The 26,253-nt window shown below is 38.8% G+C and overlaps 1 protein-coding gene across 5 annotated transcripts in view; it reads right to left on the reverse strand.

The window, feature by feature from the left end:
- The window catches only part of METTL15 (methyltransferase 15, mitochondrial 12S rRNA N4-cytidine), a 183,918-nt gene that overhangs the window by 31,203 nt on the left and 126,462 nt on the right, over window positions 1–26,253 (reverse strand). For 4 of the 5 annotated variants that reach the window (XM_070428130.1, XM_070428131.1, XM_070428132.1 and 1 more), the window contains 2 exons: window positions 11,476–11,667; window positions 7,448–7,626 (listed from right to left, as the gene is read on the reverse strand). In XM_070428130.1, coding sequence (XP_070284231.1) covers window positions 7,448–7,626; window positions 11,476–11,667 — 371 coding nt within the window. The remainder of the gene's footprint in view (window positions 1–7,447; window positions 7,627–11,475; window positions 11,668–26,253) is intronic. The other variant, XM_070428133.1, reaches the window with a different exon arrangement.

The following is a 26,253-nucleotide window of genomic DNA, read 5'->3' on the forward strand; positions in this document are numbered from 1 at the left end:
TGAGGTAGGGACGACCCCAGTCAGGTCGAAACGGCCCCGGTGTGGTAGGGACAACCCCAGTCAGGTTGAAACGGCCCCCGTGAGGTAGGGACGACCCCGGTGAGGTTGAAACAGCCCCCGTGAGGTAGGGACGACCCCAGTCAGGTCGAAACGGCCCCGGCGTGGTAGGGACAACCCCGGTCAGGTTGAAACAGCCCCGGTGTGGTAGGGACAACCCCGGTGAGGTTGAAACAGCCCCCGTGAGGTAGGGACGACCCCAGTCAGGTCGAAACGGCCCCGGCGTGGTAGGGACAACCCCAGTCAGGTTGAAACGGCCCCCGTGAGGTAGGGACGACCCCGGTGAGGTTGAAACAGCCCCCGTGAGGTAGGGACGACCCCAGTCAGGTCGAAACGGCCCCGGCGTGGTAGGGACAACCCCGGTCAGGTTGAAACAGCCCCGGTGTGGTAGGGACAACCCCGGTGAGGTTGAAACAGCCCCCGTGAGGTAGGGACGACCCCAGTCAGGTCGAAACGGCCCCGGTGTGGTAGGGACGACCCCGGTGAGGTTGAAACAGCCCCCGTGAGGTAGGGACGACCCCAGTCAGGTCGAAACGGCCCCGGTGTGGTAGGGACGACCCCGGTGAGGTTGAAACGGCCCCCGTGAGGTAGGGACGACCCCAGTCAGGTCGAAACGGCCCCGGTGTGGTAGGGACGACCCCGGTGAGGTTGAAACAGCCCCCGTGAGGTAGGGACGACCCCAGTCAGGTCGAAACGGCCCCGGCGTGGTAGGGACGACCCCGGTGAGGTTGGAACGGCCCCCGTGAGGTAGGGACGACCCCAGTCAGGTCGAAACGGCCCCGGTGTGGTAGGGACGACCCCGGTGAGGTTGAAACGGCCCCCGTGAGGTAGGGACGACCCCAGTCAGGTCGAAACGGCTCCGGCGTGGTAGGGACAACCCCAGTCAGGTTGAAACGGCCCCCGTGAGGTAGGGACGACCCCGGTCAGGTTGAAACGGCCCCGGTGTGGTAGGGACAACTCCAGTCAGGTTGTAACAGCCCCGGTGTGGTAGGGACAACCCCGGTGAGGTTGAAACGGCCCCCGTGAGGTAGGGACGACCCCAGTCAGGTCGAAACGGCCCCGGCGTGGTAGGGACAACCCCGGTCAGGTTGAAACGGCCCCCGTGAGGTAGGGACGACCCCGGTGAGGTTGAAACGGCCCTGGTGAGGCTCAGACGGCCCTGGTGAGGTTGAGACTGCTCCAGTGAGGCTGGGACAAATAAAGGGGACCAGTATGGACTGATGAACAGGTGTAGATACAGAAGCAGAGCAACATTGAACAGAATGTTAAACTACAATGGGGAGCCTGGGGAGGGTTGGGGGGGGGATTAAGAGACCAACTGAAGGACCTATATGCATGCATATAAGATTAACCAATGGACACAAGACACGGGACGGGGGGGGGGCGGGGGGTAGGGGCCGAGGGAATGTCATGGGGGGGAAAAAGGAGACATATGTAACACTCTTTGTAATACTTTAAGAAATAAAAATTATTATAAAAAAAAAAAAATAATAAAAAAAAAAAAAAAAAAAAAAAAAAAAAAAAAAAAAAAAAAAAAAAAAAATAAGAAATAAGTTTACTTATGAAATGTCATTTGATAATTCAGTTGGCATGAAGTTACAATGCTAACACGTACTGTGTATAACAGATTGAACTCAAGAAATTTAAAGTGACAGAAAAATAAGTGCACTAGCACAGGCAGTGGCAGTGGTGGCTGTGACTCACTGGCAAGCCTTCTAAACTCAACAGTAGGTGTGACATCCATACCATTTTCTACCAGGGCGATAACCGAGCTCTCTGACATCGTCATTTATTTCTTAACCATGGAAATGCTAATATAAAAGAGTGCTTTATGGAGAAGATGGAGGAGGTAACATGTAGATTATTGAAATAGTAAAGGGATGGTAATCTAGTCTGATTAATTTCATCAGGAAAAAGTTTATGTTCCACTAAATTAGGATGAATGTTTTATTTTATTTTTTCTTTTGAAGGCTGTTGAAAACTTTGCTGGAAAAAGATAGTGATTTCAGATACAACTTGAGGCATGAACCTCCAATGCTACTGTGAAAAAGATACTCCTTACATGTACCAATGCAGAAAATGATTATTATTCTCTTTGCTAAAAATCCCATAACTCCTATAGGAAGAACAGCTTGGAATAGAAGTATCAGCCTATCACTGATCACACTGTGTGGGTATGGACAGGTATTCCTGGGGAGAAAGCCACACTCAGGGTTCTGTGTGGTGCACCTGACTGAGCTCTAGTTCTGGAAAAGAGAACGCAATGCATACAGTGTATTTGCACTTTAAAATTCACAGAGAACTTTCCAATAAATGGTCATAACAAGAATTAGCTGTCCCTATTTTCCAAATGAGTAAATGAGGATCAGAGGACATAAGTAACTTGCTCAAGTTCACAAAGCAAATAAAAGAAATAGAATGTGAGGACTTTTGAGTCTGTGTCTTGGGAAATCTCACTTATTCCTCAAGCAACTTTAATTTTCCCTGAGGACTTTGATGCTCAGGGTGTCTCTCCTCTTCAAAGTGAAGAGCAGACTATACTTGATTCTCAGTAACACCTAACAACTTAGACTTTCCCCCCTTTTTTCTCATTTTACTTTGGCTGGGAATGTACACATCTTTTTTTTATTGATTTATTTGTTCAACAAGCGTTCATTAAGCTCTAGCCATGTACCTAATTCATGAGTCAGAATAAAAGTTACATAAAAGTTTCAGGCAAAGAATAATAATTATGCACATTTTAATCAACAATAGTCAAATATATCTAAAAAGCTTCCCCATCTCCTTTTTCCCATTCAAAAATTGATATTATAAGCCTCTTGTGATTTATTTTATTATCAGTGAATTAATTATCTATTTTGTGAACTTGAATCTAAACCCCAATGATCTGAAAAGTGATTGGTATATTTCTCTGATTTTGGCATCAGATTGGAAACTGAGAGTGAATATCAATATTATTTTAAGAAAAAAATAACTAGTAGGGTTATGTTTGCTAAACAAAAAAAACAATGATCATCATCATAAGTATTATTCACTTCCACTTCAAGATGAGAAAGATGAAGTTCTGTTCAAGTTTATATAGAAAGTAAGTTGTAGAACCAAAAGTTAAACTAATATATTTTATTAAACTAGATTTAATTTAACAATTAAGATTAAATGGTGATTTCCTTGATGTATCGACAGAATGGAAAGAGCAACAGAATACAGATTAGCTCTTACATAGAATATGGAGAGCTTATTGAGGAAAATAAATCAGACTTCTTATTCAAAGAGATGTCTAGCATCAATCCTGTTTTTAAGGCTACACAAATCAAATATACATTAATTCTGCAAAGTCTAGACCACAGCCATTTTTTTTTCAAAATTAAGTGCATAAGTCTTTTTTTTTTTTTTTTTGCTGAAGAGCTTGAGAGTTTTTATATGTATAGTTTCCCATTTTTTAAGCTTTTTAATTAATAAAAAATATTTTTTCAGAGTTTTACTTTTATTCACAGCATCACTAAAAAATGAGGGAGGAAATAGATATTATTTCACTTTGAAGATGAATAAACTAAAGTACTGGGAGGGCAATGTGATTTTCTAACTTATTTTAGTGTTGATATTAGATCATATTGGTATGGGAGAGTCATGGTTCATGAGACCAAACATCAAATTTTTACTACCATTGATGTTATTTCACTGACTACAAACTTTATAACAGCAGAATCTTCCTGATCTCTGTGCATTTTATTTATTTTATACATTAACCTTGAAAAAATAGTTACTAAATGCCTTCTCAGGGAGGAAACTGTGAGAGCACTGTGGACTCAGTCATGAGTAAGGAAGTCACAGCAGTGGCCTCACAATACTTATCATCTAGAGCAGTGCATCTAATAAAACTATGATCCACATGTTATCTTGTATAGTAACGTTAAAAAATAAACAGGTATAGCTAATTTTAATACTGTACTTAACACAAAAATATTGAAAACATTATAATTTCAAGGTATAATGAACATGCAAATTTTTGAGATACATTCAATTCTTTTCTCATACTAAGTCTATATGTATATACTTAACTATCTACACTAATAAAAGAGAAACATGGTAATTAGCGTACGACCGCTACCCTTCCCATTGGCTAATCAGCATATCCTTATGCAAATTAACTGTCAGCCAAGATGGCGGCCGGCAGCCAGGCAGCTGTAAGCAAACATGAGGCTTGCTTGCTCCAGTGACTGCAGACTCCAACGTTCCCTGCCTGACTTGCCGGCCTCTGAGTTGCAACTCTAAGCAACTATGTACTATGATGCAAATGTAGTAGCTAAACAAAACCCCAGAAACCAGCTTTCAGCCTGCCGGGATCTCAGAGCTGAAGTTATACATTGTTTCGATTATAGAATGGCAAACAAACCAGATACGAAGCCTCAGAGCTAGAGCCAGAGCTAAAGCTGGCCCAGAATAAAGTAAAAAAAAAGAGAAAAAAAAGGAGCGGTTGGGAGCTTCAGTCAACAACCGCCAGCCTGAAAGCAGCCCTCAGCCCCTCACCCAGACTGGCCAGGCACCCCAGTGGGGACCCCCACCCTGAAGGGGGTGTGACCAGCTGCAAACAGCCATCATCCCCTCATCCAGGCTGGCCAGGCACCCCAGTGGGCACCCCCACCCTGATCCAGGACACCCTTCAGGGCAAACCAGCAGGCCCCCACCCGTGCACCAGGCCTCTATCCTATATAGTAAAAGGGTAATATGCCTCCCAGCACCGGGATCAGCAGAGCCGGGAGGCCTCCCGGCACTGGGATCAGCGTGACAGGGGGCAGCGCCCAAACCCCCTGATCACCCTGCGGCTCTGTGTGTGACAGGGTGCGGCGCCCCAACCCAACCCTCCCCCCCCATGGGCCCTGCTCTGTGTGTGACGGGGTAGAGCCATAACCTCCCCATCGACCCTGCCTTGAGTGTGACAGGGGGCGGTGCCCCAACCCCCCAATCAGCCCCACTCTGAGCGTGACTGAGGATGGCATCGCAACCTTCCGATCCACCCTGCTCTGTGCATGACAGGGGGCGGCGCCCCAACTCCCCAATCAGCCCTGCTCTGAGCCCGACCAGGGGCTGCACCTAGGGATTGGGCCTGCCCTCTGACGCCCCCGAGCAGGCCTAAGCCAGCAGGTCGTTATCTCCTGAGGGGTCCCATACTGCGAGAGGGCACAGGCCGGGCTGAGGGACCCCCCGCCCCGGAGTGCACAAATTTTTGTGCACCGGGCCTCTAGTATTATATAATTCTACACTTGCATCAGCTTTTTCTACTTGCCACACATTCATAAATTCAGACTACAATAAATAAGAAGGTTTTTCACTACAAATATAGGCTTCTTAAACCATGTTGTTATCCAGTCACTTACTGGTCTATAAGCTTCATGAACACAGAGGATCTATCTGATTCTCTCCCCAATCTATTCTTAGTACTCAGTATAATGCCCTGGTATATAGCAGCCTCTCCTGAATCATTTTTTTTAAATAAATGAGCTTTAAAATGTAATTTCATTGTTCTATTTTCTCTTTACTAAAGAATTCTATCATCATCAATAAAGTTTTATTAGAGGTTGATATGAGCCATAAAAATAGACTCATTAGGGAGAACTCAAATCTTTTAGTGGAATTTACTAAAATGGGGTTTTATATACACATATATGATTATCATCACTTTTACTATATCATTTGTCATAACCCCAGTATGTTTTTCATATCATATCTTCCTGAAAACACTTACACTGTTTCTATTCTACATCTTCATGTAACTTCTATCTAAACAGTGTTATTTCCCCAAGTTTGCTGAGTAGGAACCTGAGACAGAAAAGTTAATTTCTTAAAGGCAGATTCCCAATTATGCCTCAAATTCACAAGCTTCCAAACTCTAGATTAGTATTGATGTTGCTATTAATTAGGCTGTACCTTTGAAGAAACTTTTGACACTCTCTGTGCCTCAGTTTCTTCAGTTACCAGATAAGATTTTTTTTCACTGAAAGACCTCTAGAACACCCTCATTTCAAGTCCTCATTTTCAGCACCATAAAATTCTGGACTTACTTGTGAATAGAAAAAAAATGTGACATCTCACTGCCCTTGTTTTCAATATGAGAGACAGAACTAGTTAACGTCTGATGGAAAAGATAAGGTGCAGACATGTGAGTGAGTATGGAGTAAGGAAAAAGAAAGGGAGACGAGATGAGGGTGAATTTAATGTTACCCTGCTAGTATAAACTCTTTATGGGGAAAAATCTCATGAAATATTTTATGTTGACATAACCTATGAGAATTTTGCAATAACTTGCCTTAAGGAAGTTGCTCAATGTTACATTTCAAGGGCCCTGAGGTATGCTACTTAAAAAATTGAAGATTTAGTCAACTTTTTATATTTTATTAGCATAACTAAGAAGAATATATTTTTATGAAATCATGTCATAAGACAATTGCTATATGATCTTTAAATCTTGATCTGAATAAATGCATAATTAAGTTTTATTCCTTAAACTATGGATAATATTAAGATAGAAGAACCAATACTAGGAGCTTTCTATAAGCTTTTTCCTATGTCTTTAGCTATTTAATTAACGTAAGAGAAACCACTGAAAAGAAATCTTAATACATTTGGTAAATAAAAAAGATGTACGGCTTCAGAAGGTCCAAAAAGACAAATAATTTGCCACTGGAATTCTGTGAAATAACAACTGCAGAAGTTGTATTTTTGTCTAGGGAAACTTTCATCATGAAATACAGCTGTGAGACAACTTTGGCTTCAAACAGAAAGGCTATAATAAAGCGCCTCCTAGCTAGACTTAGGTTCAAGAGGTTTATGGTGGCAAACAGCAAAAAAAGATGAAATGTTTCAATAAGCCCCTCAGGCTGATTTAGTTTAGCATTCACCAAGTGGAATAACCTATACATCACATACCCTTTGTTAGCCGGGTGTTTAGAATAGATGTATGAGTCACTGGATTTTATTTTAGCAGTTGGGCAATGCAATTCTCCTTTCGCCCAAAATATTAAAATGCAGAAATGTGAAACTGAAGGTAATGTCAGATCTTATACAGGATGCTTATCAAGCACTGTGATGAATCAAGGAATTTTTTTGCTCATTATTCCAAGCATTCACCTTGGTAGGCACAAATGATAAATTATCTCATGTGAAAAAAATCTATTATTAAACTAATCAGCAAACTACAGTATATTTTAAAATTGTGTGTGGGGGAGAGGTGTTGGGGGTGGGGAGGAAGCTTGCAAAACCAAAGATTTTAGGCAAGATTCACTCCTGCATGATTTTAAGTACAAATGAAACCCTTTGGGAGTTTGGGGGATTAATATATATATATTCTTTTTTTTTCTCCCTCTCAGACACTGTTCAGAATTAATGAGGGTACCTGCGACGATGCTGGCAAGCTGCTGGGTTCTGGTGATGGGGTAGATGCTGCGTGCCTGAACGATTGCTGAAGCGATTTTCTTGGCATGCCTCTCCTCCCCGTATGTTCTCAGGATGGATGCAAGTGCCTGTTGATCTAAAGCGTTCACAACATCAGCTGCGGTGGGCATGTCAGGGTACCTAAGCACAAGAAGAACCAATTAGTTCATTGACGTCAGTTTCATTGACAAGAGGTGAAACTTCAGAGTACTGAGACACAAAGTCAGGCATACAAACATAGGCTAAGAGAGCTTCTGAGGTTTTTAAAGTCAAAGACTGAAATCTTACAGGGATAAAATAAGCTTTCCGTCATTAGAGCAAGTGGGGACTCTGTGTGTGAGGTTCATCAAGGTCAAGGGCAGCAGGAAATTAAAATAGTTTACTAACCTTTAATTCACAAAGAAGTGACTGCTCATGCAGATTTTCCCTAAACTAAAATAGCAGAAATATTTGGATTTAGTTTGTTCAAAACTTAAATTGTTGCTTGAACATTTTTTCTGTATAGAAGTAACAAGGGTACTAACTGATACTTAAATGAGCCTCAATCTCAGGAACTTAAATAAACCCGAGACTGTCCAGTAACCAACTACTTATATTATTGGAGTACAAACAGACTTAGAAAATTATTACAGGAGTCCCATCTTATCCCAGGGAATACATCCAAGACCCTATCAGAAACTTGAAACCACAATAGAACCGAGTCCTATACATACTATGTTTTTTTCCTATACATACATACATACATACACACATACACTCTATTGCACCTTTGGTGTGTATGAATTACCAGCATCACTACTCTTGCACTTTGGGGTCATTATTAAGTAAAATAAAGGTTACTTGAACACAAGCACTGTGATACCACTATAATTGATCTGATAACCCAGATGGCTACTAAGCAACTAATGAGTGGTTAGCATATATAGCATAGATATGCTGGACAAAGGAATGATTCACATCCCAGGCAAGAGACTGTGGGATTCCACAAGATTTCATCTTGCTCTGCAGAATGGTGCACAATTTAAAGCTTATGAATTGCTTATTTCTTGTGTTTTCCAATTAATAGTTTCAGGCCACGGTTGACTTCAGGTAACTAAAAGGGGAGAAAGTGAAACCAGGGATAAGGAGGACTACTGTACAAGAAGATACTGCTGGTCAGCCTCCCTCACAAAAACTAGAACAACCTTAATGATAATCATGTGTATTATTTCAAATGTTTAACAATATTGGCTTCTACTTCCAGGACAAAAGACATCATGGGATAACACTTGGTAATCAACAAATAGTACTAAACAAGCCTAGATGGTAATTTCAGGTGAAGAAGACAAAGAAATATCAAACTGTGCCCAAATAAGTCATAGTAACAGGAAACAGAATTCACTTTGTCAGACCATGCCAGCTTACCTTACCTTAGAAAAATGGATCCAGGAATTCTAAGTGATAAGTTAACCGAGACCTTACTTATTAGAAAGATAGCTTTGCTAATAGTATAGTTACTACTCGTGCAGTTAATATGTTGGATTGATTGTTGGTACCACATTGTGAGAAATTTAACTAACAAAGATATGGCATCTTTAAGAACTGAGGATCAAATCAGATTTAATAAACACTTAAATCCTTCCTTAAATACACTTCATTGCACCTCGTTAGAATGCCTAGGTCCTCCAGGAGAAAATTTTGTTGTCCTTGGCTTGTCCCCTATTTTGCCATCATCTCCATCTCTCTCTCTCTCTCTTTCTCTCTCTCTCTTCCTCTCTCAAATCTTTTTTTTTCCTGGATGCATGGCACCCCCAGACCAATGAACATCCTACACGGTAGTCTGGTTTCTATCTCAATAGGCTTTGCTCCTTCAATAATAGCTTTAAGGATAAAGATTTGGTCTTTAGAGTCAAACTGACCTAGATTAGAATCCTGGCTTTACTATTGGATAAGCTTGTTAATATAGTGGAGCCTCAATTTCCTCAATTTCTAACCTGTGAATGAAAGTAACAATGCTTACATCATAGAATTATTGAGAGAGTTAAGGGTGCATATAATCCTAAAACACATAGTATAACAGCCCATAGGGAAGCTCAATGCTTGTCCATGTCCCTTAGATTTTTCCCATTCTTGGATTTGCCAATCATCATTTTTGGCATAATCGACACAATCCCTGCTAGATCTTACCTAGTTGTAAATTCAACTGCCCAAACCACTGAGTATTAGAATGAACCTTGTGAACGATGATAAACTCAGATTCCATAGTATGGATTTCACCTCAAATCAGACAGTTCTAAAATTAGTATGGATGTACTTAGCAATTTTTGACAATACCTTTCTACATTCAAGTATGAAAATAAAAAATGTGTTTTTTCTTCAATATAGTTCAGTGGATAATAGGCATAATTTTATTTTATCTAATGTTAGTACAAGGCCAAACGGGGAACACGCTGAAAGCCAGAGGGCTTCTAGGAGGCTTCAGAATAGGCATTTATATGGTGTAGAAGTCAAGATACAGCCCTAGCTGGTTTGACTCAGTGGATAGAGCGTCGGCCTGTGGACCAAAGGTTAAGGACACGTACCTTGGTTACAGGCTCCTCCCAGGCCCAGGCCCTGGTCAGGGCTCCTGCAGGAGGCAACCAATCGATGTGTTTCTCTCACATCGAAGTTTCTCTCTGTCTTTCCCTCTCTCTTCTACTCTCCCTAAAAAAATGGAAAAATATCCTCAAGTGAGGATTAACAAAAACAATAACAACAAAAAGTCAAGATACAGAATCTGCCCCCCACCCCAACTTAATAGGTTAAGGGATTTCATCGGTCCTCCAGAGGTCACGGACTTACAAAGAAAATATTAACCTAAGTGTGAATTTATTTATTGCCTTATAGTGAAGACTACACCTGACAACAGGGCTATACCCACAGGTCCTTGAATCTGCTAATGTCTTTCTGCTGCATGAAACCTTATTATGATCTAAAAGCTGTTGTTGAAATTGGGATAGCACAAATCAAACTATGCTGTAAGATTCTAATGTTAAGAAAGCCTGTTGCATCCACATTCAACACAGGGACATACCAGCCTCCATGATTTGACTGACCACTTCCCTCTCCCATAACACCACTTGGATTAGCAATGCACTTGTTCACATCTCTAACTCTTCTTTTTCTATAAATTCATGTGAATCAACTCCCACTTTCTGAACAGCACATACTTTCTCCAGATCTGTTAATATTTGTGGCTAAGTTACAGTCTATGCTATCTCAGTGGAAGTCTACCTGCTTTTTAAGATATTTTCTCAACTCTAAATCTCATCCATTACATATTAAGAGTTTCATTCTCAAAGGCAATCTTATTTTCATGTTCTTAGGGGAGAATCTCGGGAACCCTGATTCTCACACTAAAATTTGCTGATAAATCTTTACATTAACAATACGGGGGTTTACAACTATTAACTAGAAGCTTTGTTCATTGTATTTCAGAAGGCATCCTCCTTAGCAAGACATCAAGAACAGCCGAAATTTGCTTGAGATTTTAGTATCTCTGCTAAACCGCAATCTCCAAACATGAAAAAATATTTGACCTTCACTATTAGTCACTGGTTTTTAAAAGATTTTTATTATTTTCTTTTATGATCACATTCTTCATTCTATGAATGCCAACTTGAGCAAAAGAAGGTTTAAGACTCAGAACAAAAAGGTCCTGACAAGTATGGGTCACAATCTCTGTTAAAAGGTCATATCAAAGCACGACTGTCCATAAAAAAAGATAATCAGTACGAAAGTTATCCTCCTCACTAGTTTGTGTAGACAGCAATGGTTTTTCTTTCAGAATCCCAAATCTAGAGAAACACTGAAAGCTTTAATGAGTATCAAACAAAACTGATTTATTATATATGGATAGTGTTGGGTATGGCTTGTAATGGGAATTCTGCAGTCTTAAAGGGAAATTAAATTCAGAGTGCTTTTGAGAAATCGATTTCTTGTTGTGTGGAGAAATGCTTTATTGATACTCACCTGCCACCATCCATTCTCATGTCCAAAGGGCCATCATTCCGAAGGGAAAAACCTCTTTCAGGAGCATCAAATTGCATGGAAGAACATCCAAGATCGAAAAGAACTCCATCCAGCGTTCCTGGCTGCACTCCAGCTTTCATTAATAAGCCTTCGGCCTGGCTGAACTGGCCTAGCATAGCTCGGATCTGTTTACTGTGGACAAACCCAGGAGATGAAGAAAACACTGCTGTTACACAAAAGTCTTTTCTAAGGTCTATGGTCAATGGAAGCAGCACATCCTATTATTAAATGATTTAACCAATACATATTTACTAAGTGCCAACAGCATGCTTAATACTATATAAAGACAGATGGGTACGGAAACTCTACATCTTTGGTTCCAACACCAGAGTTGATTTAATGTAATTTTATTCTTGCTAATGAACACAATTTGTTTTATGCTTTTGTGAAGGTATATAATAAGATGATAATTTTAAAAATTTCCTTTGTCAGGCCAGGTATTTATTTTTTTCTTTAAAAAATTATTAAATCTATGCGTCAGGAAAAGAAGCATATACAAATCTATAAAAAGAATAAATTTAGAGATAACAAATGCTGGTAAGGATGTGGAGAAAAGGGAACTCTTGTGTACTGTTGGTTTGAATTTAAACTAATATAGCCACTAGTATAGAGGTTCCTAAAACAAATTAAAATTAGAACTGCCATGTGAGTCAGCAATTCCACTTCTAAGAATATATCCAAAGGAAATGAAAACACCATTGTGAACAGTTATCTGCACCCCGCCCCCCCCCCCCCCCCCATGTTTATAACAGCATTATTTGCAATAGCCACGACATGGAAACAACTTAAGTGTCCATCAGTGAATGACTAGATAAAGAAGTTACAAAATATTATTCTGCCATAAAAAATAAGAAAATCATGCCATTTGCAACAACAAGGATGAAATGATGCTAAGTAAAATAATTAAGAAAAAGATAAATTATGATTGCACTTATATGTGGAGTCTAAAAAAGAGAGAGAGGAACCCAAATTCACAGAAGAAGAGATCAGATCCATGGTTATTAGAGGCAAGGGATGGGGTAGGGAATTTGGATGAAGGTGGTCAAAAGGTATAAACTTTCAGATAAATAAGTACTACGGATGTTTGTACAACTGATTACTACTGATAGTTTACACTGATGTATGGTATATATGAAAGCTGCTAAGAAAGTAGCTCCTGCCCTGGCCGGTGTGGCTCAGTTGATTGGAGCGTCATCCGATGCACCTAAAAGTCACAGATTCAATTCCTGGTCAGGGCACATACCTGGATTGTGGGTTCGACCCCCAGTCAGGCGCATGTGGAAGGCAGCCAATGGATGTTTCTCTCTCACACATTGGTGTTTTTATTTCTCTCTCTCTGAAAAAGTCAATAAACGTGTCTTCAGGTGAGGATTAAAAAGAAAGTAACCCCTAAGAACTCTCATTCCAAGGAACAGTATATATAAGTCAAATCATCATACTGTACAACTTAAACTTATACAGTGATGTATGTCAAGTATTATCTCATAAATTTAATGAGTAAGCCAATTTAAATACAATAAGAAATAAAACAGAAATCACCAGAAAAAGATGTCAAAGATCTTTAAGCCAACCATGTTAACTTTCTCCATATTTTCCCTATAATTTACAATAGCAGTGCTGTGAAGCTGCACATCTGAAGAATGAAACTGTACCTAAAATAAATGCCTTCTTGCAGAAGCAATGTTTCAACTCTCAGCAGGGAATCTGGAGTGAATGAGCACTCAAAATCAACAGAATGGCAAGAAGTTGGGATCACCTTGCAGCTATACTAATTCTCCTTCCTACACAAAGTGAGATGCTGCCTTCAGGGTTCTTCTGAAGCCTTAGGGCAACTGGCATGCATTTGGAAAGGGAACGAGAAGAGAAAAATTGGGCAATATTCCCAAGACCTCATTCCCTCCATCTACAGGTGGGTAGGGTGAGTGTGGATTTTGACAGTGTTGGGGAATTTATATTTATGTTTTATTTATACACAGGGTGTCCCAAAAAGTGTATACACACTCTAACAGATACTAGCTCAATTCTGAAAATGAAATGTATTTTAATAAACACTGCTTTTATAATTATTCAAAGTGTGTGTATATATTTTTGGGGGACACCCTATATTATGTCATTTAAGAAGGAATTCACGGATCATTGTGTGTGTGTTTTTATTTTATTTTAATGAAGATAGCTATTTTCAGATTCACTCACCAATTATTTGGAGGTATATAATGATTAATAAAATGATTAAAAAGGCATGACATTCTGAGCTTTGAGCTGAAAGAAAGAAATGAATAAATAGTTTGCATAATGATCTGATAGTTGGTAACTGACAGTGGACAGATAAACAAATTGCTACGTCTTTATAGGCATACTCGTTTTATTGCACCTTGCTTTACTGTGCTTTGCAGATACTGTTTTTGGTGTTTTTTGTTTTTGTTTTTGTTTTTTTAACAACTGAAGGTTTCTGGCAACCTGGCATCCGGCAAGTCTAACAGTGCCATTTTTTCCAATAGCATGTGCTGATTTGGTGTCTCTGTGTCACTACATTTTGATAATTCTTGTAATATTTTAAACTTTTTCATTATGATTATATTTGCTACAGTAATCTATGATCAGTGATGTCTGATGTTACTATTGTAATTGTTTTAGGGTGCCACAAATCATGCCAATATAAGATGGTGAACTTTATTAATAAATGTTGTGTGTGTTCTGACTGCTCCATTGACAAGCCATTCTCCCATCTCATACTCTTTCCTTGGACCTTCCTATTCTGTGACACACAACAATATTGAAATTATGCAGCCAACTAATTACCTTACAATGTTCTCTGAGTGTCCAAGGGAAAGGAAGAATTATACATCTCTCACTTTAAGTGAAAAGCTATATATGAATAAGCTTAGTGAGGAAGGAATGACAATACTGAAACAGTCCTAAAGGTAGGCCTCTTGCACCAGTTAGCCAAGTTGTGAATTCAAAGAAAAAGTTCTTGAAAAAATTAAAAATGCTACTCCAGTGGAACACACAAATTATAAGAAATTAAAACAGCCTTATTGATGATGTGGAGAAAGTTTTAGTGGTCTAGATCAGCGGTCACCAACTGGTGGTCCACGGACCACTGGTGGTCTGTTAGGTCCGAAAGGTTGGCGACCACTGGTCTAGATAGATCAAACCAGCCACAACATTCTCTTAAGCCAAAACCTAATCTAGAGCAAGGCCCTTTCTCAATTCAATTCCATGAAGGCTGGGAGAGGTGAGAAAACTGCAAAAGAAAAGTTTGAAACTTCCAGAGGTTGGTTCATGAAGTTTATGGGGAAAAACCATTTCCGTAACACAAAAGTGCAAGGTGAAGCAGTAAATTATCCAGATCTTGCTAAAATAATTAATGAAGGTGGCTAGACTAAACAACAGATTTTCAATGGAGGAGGAAGAACCTTCTTTTGGAAGATGATGGCTCCTTGGACATTAACAGCTAGAGAGGAGAAGTCAATGCCTGGCTTCAAAGCTTCAAAGGACAGGCTGACTCTCTAGTTAGGGGCTAATGCACCTGGTGACTTTGAGATGAAACCAATGTTCATTTACCACTCCAAGGATCCAAGGGCCCTTAAGAATTATGCTAAATCTTATCTGCCTGTGCTCTAAAAATAAAACAACAAAGCCTGGATGATAGCACATCTGCTTACAATATGGTTCCCTGAATATTTTAACTCACTGTTGAGACAAACTGCTTAGAAAAAAAGATTCCTATCAAAATAGTAGTGTTCACTGACAATTAACCTGGTCATCTAAGAGGTCTAATGGGATGTACAAGGAGATTAATACTGTCTTCATGCCTGCTAACACAACACCCATTCTGCAGTCCATGGGTCAAAGAGTAATTCTGAATTTCAAGTTTTATTAAGAAATACATTTTGTGAAGCCATAGCTGCCATAGACAGTGATTCCTGTGGTGGATCTGGGCAAGGTAAATTGAAAACCTTCTGACAAAGATTCAACATTTTAGATGAATTTTCGATGTCATTGAGAACACCTATGATTCATAGGAAGAGATCAAAATATCATCATTAACAGGAGTCTGGAAGAAGTTGATTCCAACCCTCATGAATGACTTTGAAGGGTTTAAGACTTCAGTGGAGGAAGTAACTGCAGATGTCATGGAAATAGCAAGAGAACTAGAATTAGAAGTGGAGCCTGAAGATGTGACTGAATTGCTGCAATCTCATCATAAAACTTTAATAGATGAGGAGCTGCTTCTTTTAGATGAGCAAGCAAAGTGGTTTGTTGAGATGGAATCTACTTCTGGAGAAGATATTATGAAGACCATTGAAACGATAACACAGGATTTAAAATATTACATACCTTAGTTGATAAAGCAGCAACAGGGTTTGGGAGGATTGACTCCAAATTTTAAAGAAGTTCTATTGTGGGTAAAATGCTACCAACAAGATTGCATGCTATAAAGAAATTGTTTGTGAAAGAAAAGAGTCTATCGATGCATCAAACTTCACTGTAGTCTTATTTTAAGAAAATGCCACAGCCACCTCAACCTTCAGCAACCACCATCTGACCAGATCAGTCAGCAGCCATTGATAATGAGGCAAGACCCTTCACCAGTAAAACGATCCCAACTCACTGAAGACTCAGAGAGTGGTTAGCATTTTGCTTTAACAGAAAAGTATTTTTTAAATTATGATATGTACATTTTTTAGACATAATATGTTGCACACATAATAGACTACAGTATAAACTGGGAAACCAAGAAATTTACAGTATATGCAATTGGAAACCAAAAAATTCATGTGACTCACTTGAGATATTCACTTTATTGCAGTGGTCTGGAAGTGAACTTGTAATCTTTCTGAGAGGTATGTCTGTATTTGGAAAATACAGATTGAATGCTAATACTAGCATTAGAAACATAAATAATTGAATTTTGGGGTTGGGGGCAATTCACAAATCATTCATTCCAATTATTTAACTGATGTTGAATCTTTTCTCTCTCCACCATCGCTGCTAGGTAGGGGGAGAAAAGTCATTGTTTTAATCACCTCCCATTCACCTCAATGGTGAGGGAAAGATTCCCACTCTAGGATTATGGAAATGGCCAAATACAGGGCACCTGACACTGCACAGATGAGATGGACAGGAGTCTATTAATCTCATATACTCCCAGCCCAGGGGAGGAAAATACCACATGCCACACATAGCTTAATGGAGGTTATACGCTATGGTCCCCTTGGTTCTCACAGGATGATATGATTCACTTTATTGAATAATTTGATGGCTGGCAGGGTACTGACACTTGCTACTCAGAAATAAGCAGATACTGTACCTGATCCCTTTGATAAGGAGGGTCATTTGGTTAAGAAAGCTTGTAGGTAGGAGTAGAGTGGGGAGAACTTATGGCTACGCTATTCCAGGGTCTCTCAGTTTTCCCCAGATCAAGAACACATATTTGTCTTTAATTTTAGACCTTATAGCACAGTAATCTAGCTCATGTATGAACACCCAGTAATAAGAACTTACTAGTTTTGTATGCTTTTTTTTTAAAGCCAATTCTCTTTTAGTTAAGTTGATAGCTGTCTCCTTGCTAGTTCTATTGTCCTTGGTATCAGTCCATGTAAAACAGTTGAAAGCCTATAACCCAAGGCAGCCTTTCACATATCTACAATTAGCTATGGTAAAAGATATTTGTTACCTTCCTCTTAGTTGCCAAACTTTTTGTTTCAACAGGATCTCAAAACGTCGGTCATATATTTTGGGAGAAACTGATCATATCTGATATTTACCTCAACTTAGATATGCTCAAATATTCAAGCAGACACACATCAGGTATTTTGTAGATATGGTTAATATTAAGTAAAATATATTATCTTCAGTAATGTGGGTGTGACTCATCCAATTAGCTGAAAGAACTTAAGAGCAAAAACTGAGGTTTCCCAGAGGAAGAAGACATTCTTCCTCACGACTGCATTATCAGCCCATGTCAGTTTCCAGCCTGCTGGCCTGCCCTACCAATTTCAGACTTGCCAGTCCCCACAATTGTGTGAGCCAAATTCTTGAAATAAATCACTTTATATATGTATATATATGCACACACACATGTCTGTGTGTGGGTATATGTGTGTGTATCTTATTGATTTGTTTTTCTTGAGAATTATGATGGATATACTATCTCAATTGAAGAGGTAGATTTCTGGTAAGTTAAGCTAATTTGCACACACTAGGTCCAAAGCCTCTGTAATTTGTTCAGAGACTGGCATGTGTAACAACTCTGGCTGATGAGATGCAAGAGATATTTGCTAGGAATTGGAAGGAAAAATTCTTTCTTCCAATGAGTTACTGGCAGAATAAAGTTTTTTGGAATTTCGCCTGATATGAAAGAAGCACACAGCCTTGATTATCACCAGCAGAGATGGCCACCCAAGGAAGGAAAAGGGTGGCAGTAGTTTTAGCCAAAACTGTAGAAGACAAAGTAGAGAGAAAGAATAACCAGGCTGCTAGATTGAGCCTCACCTAAAATCCAACTTGTTTCTGAACTTGTGAGTTATATGAGCCCATAAATTATCTTGATTATCAAAACCCGTTTGAGTTGGTTTTTCTTTTACCTGCAATGAAAAACATCATAACTATTATAGCTGTCATGGTCCTCGAGTCTTCTTTTCTCTAAATAAAACAACTCATTTCTTCTGCTATTCTCCATACAAAAATTCTTTCACTGTGCTAGTTCCAGTTTGATGATGTCCCTAGATCTAAATTCCACAATGATCAGTATAGAATAAAGTAAATTCTTGCCCCTCTTGTTCTAGTTATTATATTAATACAGCTCAAGATCAAAATAGTTTTAGAGTTTATTTCACAATGTTTACTTATACTGTCTAATTACCCTGGATTCTTTTTCATGTATACCACTGCTAAGCCTGTTTCCTCCATAGCTGTACTAGTGCAGTTTTGTTCCGTTTAATTATTTCAGACCTAAGTACAATTTCTGCCCTACATATTTTCTATAATCCTTTTAGGATCAGCTATTACCTTTAACCATAGAAATCTTTACACTGCAGCAAAACCCTCAAATAAATTATAGCTACTATCCTGCTTGACACTAATATACTTGTAAAATAAAAATAATATTTTATGACATGTTTGCATTCTTGAGTGCCCTCAAACATAACTGTTTAATACACAATACTCATATAGTTTTTTGCCTCACTATGAGTAAATAACAAAAATGTAATCTTTGTGGTATAAAACTCAGCATAATGATATACAAGTATGAGATTATCATATGGAAGAAAAGTAACATGAGGCCACGCCATAAAGTAAACCATGTGTTTAAGGCAGAGTTTTCTGATGCTACATCAGTCATATGTTTCTAGAATTACTAGACTGTTCTCAGAGTAAAGAAATCATCTACAAAGTTTACTGACCAATCTGTTGAAAACTTAGCCTTAACTTCAGACCCTGGGGAGTTATTTCATACTAGAGGCCCGATGCATGAAAATTGTGCAAGAGTAGGCTCTCACAGCTGTGGCTGCCTCAGCCCTCACAGCCCGGGCTGCCTTGCGGCCCACCCCCCACCCACTGGTCTTTCTGGAAGGTCTTTCCACTGTCCAGTCTAATTAGCATATTAGCTCTTTATTATATAGGATATGCAATTATGTTGTGGCTAATTTTCCTGGACAGGCAGGTCCCCTGCTCCCCCCCTTTTTTTCTGCCTTTCTTTCTTCTCTCTTTTCTCTCTACCTTTCTTCCTCAGGTCCTCTCTCCACTTCTTCTTTCTTTCAAATTTGAATGTTCAATATTTTTGCATATGCAATTTACAAATATTATAAAACAAGTAACAGAAAAGTGTTAACTAGCCAGGAAGGATCATGGTGGTCATGGAGGTGTGTAGGAGGCAGCTGATCGATGTTTCTCTCTCATCGATGTTTCTAACTCTCTATTTCTCCCTTCTTCTCTGTAAAAAATCAATAAAGTATATTTAAAAAAAAATAAAGCCAAACCAGGGTATGTAGACATAACTACACAGGCACAATTTGTGTCAGATCACTGTCATCATCATTTGTCATTACCGCAGGATCCCCCAGTTGAAAGTAGAATGCTGCTTGTGACTCAGAGCACAAGAGAATGGTTCTGCAACCCAACCCCAAGTAAAGTCAAGGCACTTAGCAATAGATTGCCAGTAATACCTTAGTTGTTGAAGGCCATTTTTGAGGTTCTTTGACTATGGTAAGTATTGTTAATATTGACTGACAAGTCATCTGCACTTGGAGTACATGTTACGGATCTGTTTTATTATGAAGGACTAATGTGCTCTAGTATATATTGGAACTGATGATGTAAGAGTAGCTACTATGCACTGTGTATATTTGATTTAGGATTGACATAGAACTTCATCATTCTTCTAACTGCATACAGTCTAATGGTAGGGGTTAAGGATAGATTACCCTCAAAATTACAAACTGGATCCAACTCACAGGGTTGAACATTTTGTAGTCAAGGAGAGTACTTATCCATCTTAGCCTTAGAAATGCCAAATTCCCATGGCTTACAAAAAGCTTGATATAAAAAGGCACTTTTTGTTGCCCTGGGATAAATAATTTTCAGTTTCATGGAGAGAAGAGTTATTTGTGTAGAATCAGATTTAAAAAAAAACAAAAAAACAAAAACCACACACAATTGGGCTGTTGAATAAAACAAGTTTAAAAATGTAAAGTTTGAACACAACTTTTCACAAAAACTTTGCATTTGGAAATTAACTCTAAGATAAATTAGGGGAGAAAAACATCACTATTATTTTTATTCTCCTAAGATTTAGCATTCCTCTATCTTAACCCAAAATATTAAATAAACACTTTACATCATGATATACCTTTAATCTCAAGTACAGTAATTTACCTTGCCATAATACACAACTGACAAAAACATACAAATGGTCCACAGAAATGACTAATAATGATGGTCTCATTTCTCTCTGAATCATTTAACTATTGCTGTGTGACATACTACCCCAAAAGTTAATGGCTTAAAACAACAATAATTTATTAGCTCATAATCTGTCAGTTGGCAATTTGGGTTGGGCTCAGTTGGTGATTATTTTGATAGTGAGTTGATTATGGCTCAGTTGGTCCCATATGACCTCACTTACATGTTGGGAAGTTGGCTGGGATAAAGAAGATAACTGGACCATGTGTCTCCAGCAATTAGTCGGCTCGCCCAGGTTTCCCCAGAGTGGTCTGGATCCAAAAGTAGCAAAGTGGGACAACCCCAATTCGCAAGCACTTTTTAAGTTTCTGAGTATGTTTCATTTTCTATTATCCCATTAGCCAAAGCAAGTCATATCTCAGTTCATATTCCAAGATTATGAAAACAGACTTCACCACTTGATGAAAAGAGGACACATTACAAGAGAATACATACAGAGAAGAGAGAAATTATAGTGGGTATTTTTGCAAATAATATACCACACTCTTTGTATTTAGGAGTGAAATTAAAAGTAGCAAGGAGAAAATAAAAAAGTTTTCTCCCCTAATCTTCTAGATCAGCAGTTCTCAACCTCTGGGTCGCAACCCCTTTGGTGGTCCAACAACCCTTTTACAGGGGCGCCTAAGACCATCCTGCATATCAGATATTTACATTATGATTCATAACAGTAGCAACATTACAGTTATGAAGTAGCAACGAAAATAATTTTATGGTTGGGTCACAACATGAGGAACTGTATTTAAAGGGCCAGAAGGTTGAGAACCACTGTTCTAGATTCTCCTCTGCTGATTGAGTCCTTTAAAGGGTAGCTTCCTCTTAAAATCTTCACAGGAAACATGCAGTAGTGCCTGGTGGTTGACTAAGGTGCTAGGTTCTGGTGCCAGAATACAAATCAGAGCAGAGGCCAGCAGGAGTCTGTGGCACAGAGGTCTGGAAAGAACTAGTGCATGATAATCAGGGAGAGAGTGGCATGTGGTTGCAGGGGGTTTGTGAGAAAGCCATGTGTGTGGAACTGGTCATATTACTATCAAGTAAATGTGGCAGTAAATCAGAGGCTTCTAACTATTGACCAGAATTTTCCTGAAAAGAACAAATAATCTAGTTGTGAATAAACTGAGGTCCTGGACAGGGATATGGGAAGAGATTCAGGCATGAGGGAGTAAGTTAGAAAGTTATTAGAACTGGACTGGTCACTGGAACTAAGGCATCCTGTCAGGATCAGCATCAAAGGCAACTTGATGTAGATCAACTAAACTATACACTAGACCAGTGGTAGGCAAAATACCACGTGCGGGCGCGCACGTACAGTGCGATTGAAACTTCATGGCCCATGCGCAGAAGTTGGTATTTTGTGGAAGAGCCACACTCAAGGGGCCAAAAAGCCACATGTGGCTCGCAAGCCGCAGTTTGCCGAACATGGCAGTAGGCCATCATAAATCGTTATCAAGAACGCTGCAGCGAAATATGAGGGTGCACTGAACTAGCAGATAGCTATGCAGAGAACTCTGATCACGTGGACCAGAGTGACAAGCAGAGCATGGAAAGCAGAACAATATTAACATGTCTTAAGAAGCTGCCAGGAAGAGTACCCAGATACTTAAAGTTTGTTTCATTGACCTTAACTGAATCCAGGGTTCACTTCATCATACATTGAATCATTCATTTTGTGTGTGCATCTGGGGCATGCCTAGCTAATAATATTCCACAAGGGAATATAAGAAGAGCCAAATCCAAATCATTGTCTGGGCAGAAGGTTTGCTTACTGTGCGGATCCAAGTCTTCCTCACATCAGTATCAGCATTGGTCCATGGAAATCTCAGTGTGCTACCTATTTTCCAGTCATTAAATTTTATTGGTCTGTAGGCACAAATCAGGGGCCATGGCTGCTTCTACCATTTCATTAGGCCTCCCAAGCAAGCAATTCAGAGGGACCCAAAACAGTGGATGTAACGTGAAGTTCATATTTAAACAACGATAAGAACAAACATTGGGAGAGTACTTTCTGTGTGCCCGACTCTGATAAGTGCTTTCTTACTTATTAAATCACTTCATCCTCATGATAACCCTGTGAGGTAGGTGACAATGTAACTCATACTGCAGATGAAGAAATAAGTACAGAGAGGGAAGCCACTTACCCATGTCAATTACTAAGTGTTGGAATTAGACCCAGTCCACTCTGGCTCCATAGTATATGTTCTTAAACACTACACTGTAATACTTCATGAGTTTCTATTTACTTAGTACCATTTCAGAACTCTAAATCTTCATTATTATTTTTTTTAAAATATATTTTATTGATTTTTTATAGAGAGGAAGGGAGAGAGACAGAGAGTCAGAAACATCGATGAGAGAGAAACATCGATCAGCCGCCTCCTGCACATCCCCCACTGGGGATGTGCCTGCAACCCAAGTACATGCCCTTGACGGGAATCGAACCCGGGACCTTTCAGTCCACAGGCCGACGCTCTATCCACTGAGCCAAACCGGTTTCAGCTAAATCTTCATTATTATGACCTTGTCAGGATCCACAAATTTGTCTATTTTGTCTCTTTTTTTAAAATGCTTTAATTGTTTCAAATGTGTGTCACCTCTTCATACCTATAGGTTTGCAGATTCAGTACTCAAATGTTTGCTGAATAAGGATTATCTATCAGGTACTGGACACAGGAATGTAAAAATGAACAAGAGCACACAATATAGAAAGATATACGTACAATGTATATAGATCACCAAGCAAATGTTTTATTTCTTCCTAAAACAACAGTGGTAGAGTGGAAAGGGGAAATAGCATCATCAGGCTTACCGTTAAATCTTGACTGCTACTAATTACTCCTGTGGATTTGGACAAGTTATTTCATTTCCCTCAGTTTCAGCTCCCTATATCTCGTGGTATTTAAGTCTTTCCCCTCTGAGGCAGCTTGGTGTAGCAGAAATATTTCAACAAGTTCTGAAGTCAGATTGAATCAGATCATTAACTTTCTAATTATTTATTCCCTCAAGACTCAGAATCCTCATTTGTACTATGTAGACAACAGAGCAACTTCAACCTCACAGAGCTTTTGTAAAGAGTAATATAATTAATGTGCATGAGAATATCTACAAAAACGCCTAGGCATAGGAAGGTCCTCAATAAATGTTACCTCTCTCCTTCTGCTGCAAGCTGTTTTTCTTCCCTTAAATACATTGGTTATCATTTGATCACTGTCAGTTGGGAGTTGGAAGCAATGGCAAGGATTTGCGCAAACACATCAAATACAGGGCATACAGGCTGTGACCTTTGAACCACAAAGAATTTTTCTCCAACTTCTTTTATGTGACCCCAGTGGGCTACATTTCTTCCCCCATTTTATCGTGCCCCTGTTATAGTTTGAGAACTGTTCACATTTTGATATGTTAATGTTTACCATACTACACAGAGCTCTTTGAAGACATAGTTATATACAGTGTGTGTGTGTGTGTGTGTATATATACATATATATAACCAAGCTATTTTAATTTTCATATTAATTATGATCACTTTTAAACATCATTTAAAGATATCCTTGCTCAAAATCTTTGATAGAATTATCTTTACTGGCCATTTTCTTTCCCTTCAGGAAATACTTTTTAAAAATTGATTTAGTCATTGATTCACAACTCACACATTGAAATATTTCAGAAATGATAAAATGCAACTGTATTTCTATCTCTCAGTAATCCTTTCAAAATTTATTCAGTAGAGTAATCTTCCCCTGTTCTGGAAAGCCTCATAACTTTTCCACTCACAAGGAGGTAATAGATAATCCTATGGCCACTGTGAGTTATAAAAATAGCTCAGAAATTAATGGCTAGTGCTCAACTACAAAAAAGAATAACAAATGAATACCTACTGAGCAACTACTAAATGTCAGGCACTGTTCTAGACATCTGTGATACAAACAAATAAAATAGATAAAATCCCAATGATTACAGAATTTATGGACCAGGAGACAGTCAAAATCGATATATTCAAAGACTTCTAATTCTGTCTATAGCAGACAGAAAACATCTCACTAAAAACATCTATATCCTCAGTGCATAAATCCTATTCCCCCAAATTAATATTCATTCTATTTGTTCTCTTCTTGTCCCTCTCCCTTTCTCTGTCATACAAATACTGTACTGTTCAATGCTTGGTGATAATTTCTTCTTCTAGACTGTGATAGAGCTTACTGATTCATTTGGCACATACTCCATGCTACTTTTTAATATTATTTATCTTTTTATGTATGTATCCTGATGTCTCTGAAACAAAAACCTAAGTTTCTTTAGGGTCATATGGACCATGTCATACTTTTTTTATGTGCAGCACCTAAAAAACTATAAGTGTGCAATGAACTTTTTTTGGATAAAGATGGTGATGATTTTGGGAGACATTAATATATTTTAAAGGCATCAAAAATGAGAACACTTAGTAATAACTCAATGTTTTTTCCAATATACATACATGTAATAAAAATACTAAGGAAGAAATGTAAGATACATAGTAAGATACAGGCCTTGGAGGAAGAAATAGTTATATAGTGTGTATCCCATAAGTTTAATTCTATGCAATTGTTATGAGAACATAAATTTTAGACGTGAATTTTTCACATTTTTAAGAGTTATGACAACCTTCCTGGACCCACCTTATAACCACAGACAATTAACTTAAAAAAGTGTATTTTAAGTTTATAATATCTTGCCACCCACAATATCATGGAAGTACTTAAAAAAAATGCTATCATGTTCTATTAAGACAGGAAATAAAACTCATAATTCATACCAATCAAATCCAGGGAACTCAGTTAAGGTTAATATTTAATTTACTAAAGAAGAGAAGTTTGAAGTACTTTACTTTGACGGGTGGTATTACAATCACAATATGAATTAATATGGTTTTATTTATTTTATAGAGGAAGGGAGATGGTAAGAGAAACATCCACATGGGAGTGAAACAATCAGTTGCTTGCAGCACACACCCTGACTGGGGACCGAACCCGGGCATGTGCCCTGGCTGGTGTGGCTCAGTTGGTTGAGCATCATCCCATGCACCGAAGGGTCACCAGTCCAATTCCAATCACAATACTATTTAAACAAAATTCCATTTTGGAGTATTCTTCAAAATGTCCCAGAAAAAGGGCATTTTATTTTGTACATAGAAATATTTCTTTTACATACAGTCTGTGTTTTTCTAGGTAACAATTTTATCAGATTGCAATTGCAAAATGGCCTATAAGATGCTCCTTCCTTGATTTATAATATGTTTGGCTCCTGTATGGTAGATAACTTCACTCCATTCTACCTTCTTACCTAATTTTCTAGAAAGCTTAGTGTGACAACTGAAATGAGAAATGTCCATCTTTCTGGGCAGCACTTTCTAAAACTTACATCTTCTGGAAGTAATTTAGATGAATTCAGTCTCTAAATAATTGTCATGCATATACACTGCCAAAATATACCATTGATTCTATCAGTTATTCAGGAAATTCTATCACGACTTCAACATTAATTGTTTTGAATGTTTGGCATTGTTGATACAGGGTGCTTGGATGACTGCCTTTATCCAGATCTGAAGGGGCCAAATCATTTAATCTAGAGGTATCTAATTAAGAGTGAATATCACAATTATCTGAAATTATGGGTGTTTAATTACCAATTTTAAACATCAAGACAAGTATGCTGTATGTGGGGGATTTTCCTGAGTGCTCTCATTGATAGCGCTTTCTAAGGAGCAATGCTTAAATGCAGCCC

This window comes from Myotis yumanensis, unplaced genomic scaffold (genome assembly GCF_028538775.1).
Source record: "Myotis yumanensis isolate MYYU_CA2020_CCGP unplaced genomic scaffold, mMyoYum1.0.hap1 SCAF_10, whole genome shotgun sequence".
Taxonomy (NCBI): Eukaryota; Metazoa; Chordata; class Mammalia; order Chiroptera; family Vespertilionidae; genus Myotis; species Myotis yumanensis.